The sequence below is a fragment of the Mirounga angustirostris genome, unplaced genomic scaffold (genome assembly GCF_029215605.1).
Source record: "Mirounga angustirostris isolate CCGP_5_RB_7025 unplaced genomic scaffold, mMirAng1.0.hap1 SCAF_3, whole genome shotgun sequence".
NCBI classification, from domain to species: Eukaryota; Metazoa; Chordata; class Mammalia; order Carnivora; family Phocidae; genus Mirounga; species Mirounga angustirostris.
In genome coordinates this window covers 135,774,792-135,787,993 of record NW_026991711.1, presented here as the reverse complement: position 1 = coordinate 135,787,993, position 13,202 = coordinate 135,774,792, and the positions used below count along the sequence as shown (strand labels likewise).

Genomic DNA, 13,202 nt, shown 5'->3' with positions numbered 1-13,202 from the left:
AGAGTGGATCCCGACGTGGGGCTCAATCTCAGGACTCTGAGATCACAATCTAAACTGAAATCAAGCGTTGGGACGCTTAACCGACTGCACCACCCAGCACCCCTGTATAATTGAAATTTGCCAAGAGAGTAGAACTTGAGTGTTCTCATTAAAAAAAAGATAACTGTGACGTGATGGATGTGTTACTTAACTTGGTGGGACTCCTTTCACAGTGTATGCATGTATCAAATCATGTTTCACACTTTAAATATATTATGATTTTATTAATTTTATCTCAATAGAGTTGAAATTTAAAAAAAGTAGAAGAGTGGGAAAAGAAAACTTTGTCAAATCATGCTGGTTGTTTATTTTGTACTTACCAGTTGAGTTTTAGTTTCTCCACTCCTGTTGCTCTTTTCAAGAAAATCCAAACATTTAGATGTTTAATGATAGATGTTACAATGTTTAGATGTTTTCCTCAGTGTTATCATTTAATTTTTTAAAGTTATGACTATTGAAAGATTTAGTAGTTTTGATATACTTGTCTCTAGCCTGCCAACCTGCTAAGAAAAAATATCTTAAAAACTTCTTTTGTTGCTGGGGTGCCTGGGTGGCTCAGTCAGTTAAGTGTCTGCCTTTGGGTTGGGTCACGAACCCGGGGTCCTGGGATCATGTCCCACGTCAGACTCCTTGCTCAGCGGGGAGCCTGCTTCTCCCTCTCCCTCTTCCTGCCACTCCCCCTGCTTGTGCTCTCTCTCTCTCTCTGACAAATAAATAAATAAAATATTAAAAAACAACAACGGAACAACTTGTTTTGTTGGAGAGAGATAATGAGCAAATGTATTGGTTCTTTTAGAGGAGGCGGCAAGCACTCTGTTGTATGTGAATTTGGTTATTTGGTCAAACCACGCATTCCTCAGTTTTCATTTGAGCACCCACATATAGAAAAGATGTCTCTTGGGGCGCCTGGGTGGCTCAGTCGGTTAAGCATCTGCCTTTGGCTCAGGTCATGGTCTCAGGGTCCTGGGATCGAGCCCCACATGGGGCTCTCTGATCATCAGGGAGTCTGCTTTTCCCTCTCACTCTCCCTCTGTGTGCACGTGCTCTCTCTCTCTCAAATAAATAAAATCTTAAAAAAAAAGATGTCCCTTTAAAAAAATAAGAAAATTAAGTTTTAAATAACATTAAATATTTTAATCTGACATCTAAAGCATATTGAACATAGCCTACTTCTTGCTTGACTTAATATTCATTTAATTCTGGTTGTCCAAATGTATATTACTTATTCCAGAGGTAACCTTGTCCATAATAATTTGTAAATGGTGTTATAGCTTAATACCTGTGCAAGGAAATGGGAACTATTTTCATATTTACTTATAGTGCTATAGAGTCCAGTATGTACAATATTAAAGCCAAGACATGGATGTTTAAAAGAAATTTAATGTTCACAGTTATCACTGATGCTTTCACACTATTAATAAAACCATATTGTGAAAAAATTGTTTTGTTTAATATACAAATACAGAAGGTCGCATACAACAAATAGTTTGATGAGTTATTATGAGACAAACACTTAAGATAATTTAAATGTCTTTGAATTACCACTGATCTATCACAAGCCCATAGGAAAATAAATTAGTAAAATGGTGAGACTTCTGTCAAAAACTATTTTAATTTTTTTTAAAGATTATTTATTTGAGAAAGAGAGAGTTCACACGCACACACGTGCGCTCAGTGGGGAGGGGCAGAGACAGAGCAAGAGAGAATCCCAAGCAGCAGAGAGCCTGACCTGGAGATCACGACATGAGCTCAAACCAAGAATTGGATGCTCAGCTGAATGTACCACTGGGCACCCCCCCAAAACTATTTTAAATGTCAGAAAAAGCAACATTGATTTGTAGGCTTGCATAAATAAATTACAATGAAAATTGCAGTATTGTATCTATGAATAATATTTATTTAGATATGAATTTTATTTCTAGAGTTGCAAATAGTGTGAAAATGGCATCCAAGAGCACCATTATTATGTTGTGATAACAGATTTATTTGAATTATGTTATGGGTCGTCAGGGCAGAAATGCTCCAGTTTTGACTTTTCTATAGTATTTAGAGTATTACTGGCATATTTTATTGTTTTTGTTGATATCATTTATGACAAAAATTGGCTGCCCAATAGTTTAAAAGTTCAGTGATCTTTTGGATTATTTTACAGTTTATGAGTAACTGCTTCTCAAAGCCAGACAGAATGATAGCTGAACACTAGTTATCGGTTTGTTATTCATAACTTTCATGTTAGAATTACTAAGTATTGCTCTTACCAGTCAGTAGAGTTTCTCACGAAGTTCATTTTTTTTTTTTAAAGATTTTATTTATTTACTTGAGACAGACAGAATGAGAGAGACAGAGAGCACATGAGAGGGGGGAGGGTCAGAGGGAGAAGCAGGCTCCCTGCCGAGCAGGGAGCCCGATGCGGGACTCGATCCCGGGACTCCAGGATCATGACCTGAACCGAAGGCAGTCGCTTAACCAACTGAGCCACCCAGGCGCCCTCACGAAGTTCATTTTTAAAAATTGTTTGAAAAGTAGTCTAATTCATTGAGAGGGAGAAAGAGACATTATAATTGCAGTATTGAAATTGAAATACTGAAAATGAATCTAAACTTTTAATTCAGAAATTACCCTTGGATAAGAATGCCTTCAAGCAGGAGAGAGTACATTTTAAAAGTCGAAGGAAAGCACAGAACTGTTTTCAGTGCTGGAAACTTTTCAAGTAAATGAAGGGTTTTTTCCTCCTCCCTTTTCTTTATTGCCATGCTGTGCTTCATTCTTCCTGAGGAATAGTGTGTGGTACATTTTCAGGAAAACATGTTCCTTTTAAAAGAAATCAAAAGTTTTATAAATTCAGAGCTCTACAGTGTTGATTTCTGTAGTAAGTGCATGTAGGGAAAGAATGTCCTTCCTTTTCAAAACATGCAGTTGGGATGTGCTTTGACCAATCTAATGTCCTATTTCTAACTTTTCTCTCTAGGAGTTACAGTTGGAACACGCAAGACAAGCCTTTGCACTAAAAGACAAAAGCAAAAGTGGCATGATTTCCGGCCTGGATTTCAGTGACATCATGGTTACCATTCGGTCTCACATGCTCACTCCCTTCGTGGAGGAGAACTTAGTTTCAGTAAGTAGAAAGCAAGTACTTCATTGTGTATTTCCTTAAAATTTTTGAGCCATTTTGTCCTGGCTTGCCTCCTTGGACCCATCGAACTCTCTAGTATTCTAACTTTATGTTTGGTTGTAGAAGGTAAACAGGTATGTGTAAGGGAGGTGGGGGTGATGGTGAATAGTCTTTCCCCAGATCATAGCTTTTTTAGAGCCACCATCTTGCTCTCATAGATTTCCAAATTGTTTATTTCCGTTTATAGAGTTCAACTAAAGAAAACAAGGGAGTTTGTAGACAAGGGTGTGCAATTACTTTTTCCAGCGGCAGTACCTCTCCCAGACACTACTGCCTTCACCCTGGCCTCTTTCTGCCCCCCCAGGCTCCTTTTAAAGCCTTGCTATAAAGATGGCTCCTTCCTTTGTTGCCTGCAGGGTGCTGTTTGCTAGAGGATCATCACTGGCCTCTGCACTGTTTTAATAACCATTGCCCTGGCAGAAGGTATGGAGGAAATATGTGGGCATCAGCCTCTGTGGCTCCCTCCTCTCTCTGCCCCTTCACCTGTGCATTCAGTCTGCATGGACCAGACGGGGTTTTTTTTTGTTCTGTCAAACTGCTAATCTCTACAAAGTAATCATCTGGACCAATAGCAAACTGATGTCATTCACTTCCTCACAAAGAGTGGCGAAACTTTCCTCACTTACCAGTTTTCTTGTTCATGCATTGTACTTATGTGTAAGTTTTTGATTGCTGCTTGTTTTAAATGGAGGGAAGCCAATGAGTGCTTTTGTTGTTTCAGCTGAAGATCATTATCCCTGATTTAGACCAGGGTAGGAAGATCAACTTCTGTTCTTTTTCTTCAGTGAATGTGAACATGGAGCATGTCACCTTGTCCTACACATTTCACCTCCTTGACACCCGTCTCCCACTCCCTGAACCCTTACCTCATACCCCAGCCAAAAAATGAGAGAAGGAAGGGAAGAAAGGGAGAGAGGGAGGAAAGTGGTGGTAGTGGTTGTGGGATATCCTAGAGGGAAGGACTCAGCTCAGTGCCTTGGAGTGAGGGGACCCATTTAATCTTTTCCAGTTGGGTTACATAGACCTATTATAGCTTCAGCTTACCAAATGGCATTTCAATTCCTGAAGGAATGTATTAAATAATTTGAGTTCTGCTTTTGGGTCACTGGCATCCAAATTCAGGCTAATACACATATCATCTATATTTGGGTTAAGGCATGTATGTGAGGGATGGGTGCATTTGCCTATCATTACCTACACTGTTCTTAGTAGACCTTTATGATTAAGGTCACGCTGGTATTTCCATTAAGTATTTCTTTGAGTTTTTAATAGAGAATGTTTTCAATCATATGGGTTCCTCTGACTCCTGGCTTAGAAATTAGGCTTTTACAAACTATGAAAAATATTCTCTTTTGAGTTTATGTCCAACGGGTAGGCAGAGGGAGAACTTACCTCCTCACCTTGCAGAAGTAACGAAGGCCACATTGCCCCCCCATTGCTCCGCAGGCATGAGCCTCTTCTGCACCATTCCACTAAAGATGTAATTCATGGTGAATAAATCCTCTCTAGATTTTCTCTACATTTTTTGGAGTTTTTGGTAGTTGTACCTTTCATGATGTAGGTTCAGAGCCCAGCACAGATTGTTAAATATCTTAATTATAACAGTGGCCTTTAAAAAAAAAAAAAAGATTAGGAGAGTTGATATAGTGACATAGTCTTAAAATGTACATTTAGCACTGGTTTTTGTGTGCGTGTATAGGAATAAAAACAAGTTTAAAAAATACTCCTTATGTTGTACATTGATGTTTGAATTATGCTGGACTAGCAAGAGTTCCATAGTTAAGGATCTTGAAAATCCTGTTTAAATAAGTATTGTTTTTGATCTGTGATGATTGTATTTGTTGTTTCTGACCTTATAGGTAGATGAACCGTGAAGTCCAACTTCCAGATGTTGCTTTCTTCCTTAAAACCTAAATTACATAGACCTCCCTGAGGGCGTGAAATGCACTGTTTCAGTATGATACTTTCTTTGTATTTATGGACTGGTTGTTAATCATTTTAATAATGAAGAGTCCTTTGGATCTTCTTTGGGAAAAGTGTAGTGTCCTTAAGCGTGTTTTTTTTGTTTTCATTTGTTTTTTAAACTTTTTGTGTTGTCATTTCCTAGGCAGCTGGAGGAAGTATCTCACATCAGGTTAGCTTCTCCTACTTCAATGCATTTAACTCCTTACTGAATAACATGGAGCTTGTTCGTAAGATATATAGCACTCTAGCTGGCACAAGGAAAGATGTTGAAGTCACAAAGGGTAAGATTTTAAAAATATGTATTGATTTGAATCTGTATTTTTACTTTTCTTTCTCTAGGGCATGAGGTTGATCTAAGTTTACCACTCTGAAGCCAGATCCAGAAAGTATGTTGCTATGTGTATATGCTTCACTTGGGCCCTAGTGGTCTCCAAAAATCCAGGTGGAATTAATGGGATGCTGGGGTCAGGAATGGAAAAGTGGCTTTGACAGTTTTGAAAAGAACCTTGGCCCAGTCTGTCAGACTGGTCAGTGGCAGTGTGGTGCAGCTTGTTTGTTCTAGGAAAGAGTTGTCACAGAAAGACGGGCAAGCCTATTCTTTCTGCTATATTGTAGTAGGGTGTTTTAGGTGATTGGAGAATAGCCAATTCTTTTATCTTGTAACCCTGGAGACCAAAGCAAATAAGCAGGATAAGAGAGAGGATTCTAATGAGATTGCTTTATCTTTGAAATTAATTTGTCTGTTTTTGCTGTTCACGATGTTAACATTTTATCTTTTGCCAGCTTTCAGAAGTATAGTTGAACTTAGATATTTAAATTCAGTTTTAGATTTTTAAAATAATACTAAGATGCCTTTTGCTTTCAGATTATAATTGGTAAAGTAGAAGCATATTAAGAATTTTTAAGATTTTAAAATACTTTCTTTTTCTTCTAGAGGAATTTGCCCAGAGCGCCATACGCTATGGACAGGTCACTCCATTAGAAATTGATATCCTCTACCAACTTGCAGACTTATATAACGCTACAGGGTAACTATTTCAATAATTCTTTGTGTTATTTATTATAGGACAGTTCCTTTAACATGTAAAGCAGGGGTATGCTTTTAGTTCATTTTAACAGTAGTTAATTCAGTCTACAAATTCTAAGAAAGAGAGATAGGCAATATGAGAAGCAGGGGAGGAGGGAGAGACAGAGGAAGACAGACCCTTAGGTCAGGGAGATGGACAGAGAGAAAGGGAGAAAGGAAAGGGAAAAGGAAAAGAGGGCGGGGGAAGGGAGGGAAGAGGTGGAGAGAGGGAGGTAAAAGAACAAGGTTAGCTTAAGGGGCCTGAGAGGGAAATGGGGGACGGAAGAAAAATGAGAGTAAGGGGGAGTGAGAAGTAAGAGAAGGTTGGGAAAAACTGATTTCATCTGGACTCCATTAAATGTAAGAGACTTGTGAAAATTTGCCTAAGTTTATCAAATAAACTGAAGTACATGTTCAGGAGTCTTATAAGCTTTTTGGTTCATTGTAAATGGTCATTTTACTGAATAGTATGTATCATTATGTGTTAGAGGGTATCATTTTTGTGAAATATGCCTGTGACATTATCATCATAGTTACCATCACGGACAAGCTCAGATGTTTTATGCCTCCACGTCATAGACTAAAAAAACCAAAGCACATTGAGAGTTTTTAATTTGCAGAGTTTTTTTTGCAAATCCAAAAGGAAAACCTTCATCTCTGGCAGGATTTGTGGGATAGGGGACATATGCTCTATTAAGTAATAAGATTTTTTTTTTAGATGACTTTAGGAGTTATTTAAGTGTAGGAATATCTGAAAAATGGGTTTTAACCGTAGAGCTGAGGACTAATAGAAGCTGAGTATAACTGGATGATTTATTGCCTTCATGCTACATAATGAATTGTTGGGCTGGAGATGATACTGAACATACCACCCCATCTTTGGTGATTGATGTGAAATATCAGGCCACGTCTCATCCATCTAGAATTCACATTTTTAGCAAAGGTTCTGAGCCTCCTTCATGATAATAAATGGTTTCAAAAACGTGCTTTTCAAAACTGGATCTGAAGGACCTACCTCGTTCATGGAACATACTTATTTTTAAGTAAATTTTTTGAAAACAGTAGTGCATGGTTCAAAACTCGCAGTTTAAAAGAGAGTGCCATAAAAAGTCTCTCTTCTACCTTTGTGCCTTTCCTTAAAGGCCAGCAGTATTTATCAGTTTTGTGTTTATCTTTCTCAAGGTACTTTGTACCTACGCATTAAATATGTACGCTAAAGAAATACCTTTAGTATGTATGAACTGTCAATGTCTATACTTTGTTTCTGGTAATTTTAGTTCTTTTATTATGTATCACTGGGGAGTCTTATTAAATTTATGTACTCCACATTACTTTTCTGGGGTCTTTTGCTTTTTGTTGTGGGAACCTGGGCCTGGAGATTTTTTTCTCACTAAAAAATGATCTGGGTAGATAGAGAAATACTATTTTTAAAGCATAGTTCTTTTCTCCACTCCTTTTTTCCCGGAAGAAATATGATCTTGGTATGAGGAGTTTGTTGGTGTCTAACCATTTTCCTTTCCCGTATTTTTGCCTGAAGGCGCTTGACTTTGGCAGATATTGAGAGAATAGCCCCATTGGCTGAGGGGGCCTTACCTTACAACCTGGCAGAACTTCAGAGACAGGTAGGAGGAGTCTCATAAATAGAATCACCTTCAAAAATGCTGAAATCATATGTACGCCATAGCCTAGAGCCTGTGAATGCTATGAAAATTAAAAACTACTTTCCAGAAAAACACTCTATAGTTAGCCCAAAGATTACCTTTATAGAACTGTTACCCCCATCCTCATGGAGTATTTTTATGGGGAACTAAATTTATGGGTTTTTTTTCTTTTAGCTATTAAGATAAGGAAAATAAGAGTGCAAACATACAAGGGCTTGACTTCCTTCTTCCTAGAACTAGCAGTCTTTTCCTTTCATTTGTATAGTGACATTTAGATATTAGTGTTAAGTTCATTTTGAATCATTGGGCTGATATTTATAGGGCTTTTAAAATGTAAAACAGTCTTCTAATGAAGTAAATCTTTCACTGAGATTGTGTTTGATAGATTACGATAGTAACACAGGAAAACTATGTAATTAATGAACCAGAAAGAAACCTTGACTATTATTACATTTTTGATAAAATATTAGCATTTTTTCTTAAAGGATGATTTAAACAATAGCTCTGAGTCCCATAAAGTTAATACAGTCCCATTTCTGATTTCAAAAATACTACCTTAGTGGGAAAATAAACCCTGTGATACTATGTGGAAGAGTAGAATGGAACAGTTTTTTTTTTTTTTAGGTCTTGTTTTATTTTTTATTTTTTTATTTTTTAAAGATTTTATTTATTTATTTGACAGAGAGAGACACAGCGAGAGAGGGAACACAAGCAGGGGGAGTGGGAGAGGCAGAAGCAGGCTTCCCACGGAGCAGGGAGCCCGATGCGGAGCTCAACCCCAGGACCCTGGGATCATGACCTGAGCCAAAGGCAGATGCTTAACGACTGAGCCACCCAGGCGCACCTTTTAGGTCTTGTTTTAAATTGAAACCCTTAACTTCTGTAGTACCTGGAGGCAGCCTCAGTTGTAGTGATGGTCACATGGCTTTGTGTGTGGGGTGAAGGTGAGGAGGGCTACTCCCTGTCCTCCTGCTGTTCCCTGCTCTAATAGATGAGGCCTGTGTCCCACATGATTCCTTAGGAGACTGTGGTGCCCTAGGAGACATTGAAAGGGTGTGGGGAGACAGGGAAGAAGACCAGAAACAAGGAGAGAGAGAAAAAAAAACTAAATGGGCATGCCATAGAAAGAGCCCAAGTCTGCTTTTTCTTCATTGCTGCCACACGGGTGAATAGCCATCCGTGCTAGTGAAAGATCAGGCATGTAAGTGGGGTTCACTTTGGGAAATTTTGATAGGAAATTTTTCTTCTGCTTGAGCTCCATGGAATGATGATTCTGCCTCTGAAGCTAAATACAATTTCTAGTTCTATTTTACATAATAAACAAGAACTTTTTAGTTAGATAAGTAGATTGAAAATGGAAAATACTGCTTTTATATCTACATTTTATGGTAATACTTTCTTTGCTTGGAATGGGATAAAGCTTCCTGCAGATTAAAATATACCTGTAACCCATTACAGTTTAGCTTCTTTAGTAGCAAAAAATTATTATCTGCTGCTATCAAAGTTTATTTCCACCGAATATTCTCAGATCCTTTAAAAAAAATAGGTGGATTTATTCCAGTTCATTGATTTATAAAATTTAATGAATTTATTAAATAATTGAGACCTTGACATATTTATAGAGCTTAGTGAATTTAATTTTGCATTATGTAGTGTACATTTATAAAAATTTGCTCTTGAACTTTAAAAAAAATGCATTTCAAAAGGAGATAATTTTCAGTGTTAATGTCTATTAATATAGCTTGCAAATTACTGATTATATTTTCTGTGCCATATTTTTTATCTGTGTGACATATTTAGTTTATAACCGGAAGTTTGTACCTCTTAATCCCCTTTATCTATTTTGCCGACCCCCCACCCATCTTCCCTCTGGCCACCATTATTTACAAAAGCCAAGACATGGACGTAACCCAGTTGTCCATCAGTAGAATGGATAAGAAAGATGTGGTATGTTTACACACCTGCACACGTGTGCGTGCACACACACACACACATACACACACAGAGGAATATAATTCAGCCATAAAAAAGAATGAGATCTTGCCATTGGTGACACCATGGATGGACCTAGAGGGTATTATGCTAAGTGAACTAAGAGAAAGACAAATAGCATTTCATTTCACTTACATGACATAGCTAAATAACAAACAAAAAACCCACAGACACTTAAATCTTGTTTTATAAGGCCAGGAATATTGACTTCAAATCCATTGTGATTTATAGGTAAAGAATTTTGTTTTATTTTTCCTGGACTTATTTTGCCATTCCAATCCTACATTTCAGTTGGTATTAAAATCTAGCCTTTTTCTTCCCCCCTTGTATGCTCAGTACAAAAATCATCAGCTTTTCCTTCCTTTTCTTCTCTCCATTAATAGTGTGCAATTTTGAAGGGGCAGTTCTTTTTATTGGGTGGGCATACAGCCTGAAGCAGCGTGTTTAGGGCAGGTAGTTTGACTTGTTCACTGGAATGATCTTGTCTTATCTAATTCTCATTTATAGAATGAGCTACATTCAACAACAAAAGCACAAGAACTTTCTACTATCAAATGAAGTCTCAAGTCATTTCCTGTCTTACACATATGCTTAGGGAGCAAGTTAAAAATCAGTTAAGATTCTCAGCTCTTATTTTGCTTTGAAAAACACTTAATTAATCTTGTTAAATATCACCTTCATGATCATAATCATAACCTTAAGGGAAAGAGTGCCTTTTCCTTTGGCCCATTTGCTCACGGTAGGCGATCTTCTTAGGGCTGAGTATTTTCTTTCAGCCTAAATGCTAAAAATTCAGTACACAGTCATTAATAGGAATGACAGCTACAGTAGCATTTCTACTTATGAATATTCATGAAGTGAAATCCATAGCATTAATTAAATTAATTTACATACCTGAATACAAGTGAACCATAAGTTACAGTGCTAGCTAAGCTTGAAAAAACCTTCTTACTGACCATATATTGTAATTAAAAAAAAAAAAATGCTATTTAATAAGGGCAGAGGCCAAAAGGCATTTAGGCATTTATAGAGATGTTTTTAGCTAAGAATTAAAGCACACTATAATCCTTCAGTTTTCATAGGATTTTGTAGGGCTTATAAACATTCTTTAAAGGAAGAGAGGGTAAAGAAAATATATGTGGTTGAACACAGGAGAGACTTTTCATATGAATAAGAATTAGTGGTTACTTGATTCTTATTTGGGATCATAGTCCTTTTATTCTATGAGTTTTAGTTCAACATATTCTTTTGAAAGGAGACATGGTTAAAAATAACAATCTATGAGAATGAAGCTTATTTTCACTCAGTTTTGTGATTGAGAAATTCCATTTTGGAAAAAAGCTTTATGTGCGTGTTTTTAGAAGTTAAAAATATATTTGCCATCCAGGAAAGAGACTCTTAACTATAGAGAACAAACTGATGGTTACCAGAGGGGAGGTGGGTAGGGGGATGGCTGAAATAGGTGATGGGGATTAAGGAGTACACTTATCATCATGAGCACTGAGTAATGTATGGAATTGTTGAATCACTATATTGTACACCTGAAACTAATATTACACTGTATGTTAACTAACTGGAGTTTAAAAACTTAAAAAAAAAAAACATATTTGGGGGCGGCTGGGTGGCTCAGTCGTTAAGCGTCTGCCTTTGGCTCAGGTCATGGTTCCAGGGTCCTGGGATCGAGCCCCGCATCGGGCTCCCTGCTGGGAGAGAAGCTTGCTTCTCCCTCTCCCACTCCCCCTGCTGGTGTTCCCTCTCTCGCTGTGTCTCTCTCTGTCAAATAAATAAATACAATCTTAAAAAAAAAAAAATTTGCTGTGTGTTTAAAAGGTAGCATAACAGCCCCATTGATTTTAAACAATTTTTAAATCTAAGCTAAAATGCCATTACTTGAATTTCTTCAAAATACATGATGTTAAAAACATCATCTTTGCTGTGAAGATACCCATTGTGTTTTCAACTATGTTATTTTTTTTTTTTTTTTAAAGATTTTATTTATTTATTTGACAGAGAGAGAGAGAGAGTGAGAGCAGGAACACAAGCAGGGGGAGTGGGAGAGTGAGAAGCAGGCTTCCTGCCGAGCAGGGAGCCCGATGTGGGACTCGATCCCAGGACCCTGGGATCATGACCTGAGCCGAAGGCAGACGCTTAACGACTGAGCCACCCAGGCGCCCTCAACTATGTTATTTTTAAAACAGAGTATCAGAATTAACTGGTTAGCTTCACTTTGTTCAATGTTTAAAAAACTAACAAGCATATTTAGTCAATATAACACATTGAAGTGATACCAAAAAGATTTTTGGATTAATAAATGAAAATAAAAATTTTAAAAAACCATTTAATTTCATATCATTCTTTTATAATTTCTACTTTTATATATGTTTAAAATGCATACTCTGTAATTTAATAAGCCATATTACTTAGATTTATATAGATATTACTACTACAATGGGAACTATGATTTATGATTTATAAATGAGTATGATTTATAAATGAAATCATATATTGGGGTTAGATGCTTAAAATCTCCTGGCAGGCGTGTTCAATCCCAAAGAGTTGCTGGAGCTGTTGACTTAAAGAATGATGGAGAGTTGCATCATTCTTGGGTGTGCAGGAAACTGCGCCATTACTCTGCTTATTCCCCATCTCACGATGAGACCTGTAGCAAGTCTTTTGTCCTGTCTCTTGTATGGCCATCTCACCTTTTGTGTGCACAGGGAACTGACTGACAAATTAGTACAGAAATTGCTGAAAGCATCCTCCTGATGGTCTCACAAGGGAGTTTATTTACAGAAGATTGAAAAACACTGGGCCCCTGAGGGCTGCATTGGGGCACAGGTCTTGAGTACTTGGTAAAGGACTTTCACCCTTTGGGAGATAATAAATCTCAACACAGTCTAAAATTAGTGTTATTATAAAATAAATAAATAAATAAAATTAGTGTTATTATTATAGTGATAAAGAGAATAAAAAGTATCTTTTTGGAAGGCCCATTTTTTGCTATTCTATGAATGAATCAAAATTAAGCTTATACTCAAGGTTTTGTTAAACTATCCTACTCTTTCCCTTATTAGATTTCAAATAAAAATATCAATTTCCAATTATTAATTGCTCACTTTTGTTGCAGCATGTAAATCAAACATAATGGATGGCTGTGTAGTTGCTTGGGCTAACTTGATAGGAAAAAATGTATTTCCTACAAGATCATGATAATGTACTACTCTGTAATTTTCCACCTTTTTGATGATGGTTTCTTCCACATACTAAATTCAGTTTTGTATGTAATAGATGTATACTTTCACCTAAT

The 13,202-nt window shown here is 37.0% G+C and overlaps 1 protein-coding gene across 3 annotated transcripts in view; it reads left to right on the top strand.

The window, feature by feature from the left end:
- SLC25A12 (solute carrier family 25 member 12) overlaps positions 1-13,202 on the top strand; it is a 101,162-nt gene that overhangs the window by 48,985 nt on the left and 38,975 nt on the right. For all 3 annotated transcript variants that reach the window (XM_045868628.3, XM_045868627.3, XM_045868629.3), the window contains 4 exons: positions 3,008-3,154; positions 5,319-5,457; positions 6,111-6,204; positions 7,780-7,864. In XM_045868628.3, coding sequence (XP_045724584.1) covers positions 3,008-3,154; positions 5,319-5,457; positions 6,111-6,204; positions 7,780-7,864 — 465 coding nt within the window. The remainder of the gene's footprint in view (positions 1-3,007; positions 3,155-5,318; positions 5,458-6,110; positions 6,205-7,779; positions 7,865-13,202) is intronic.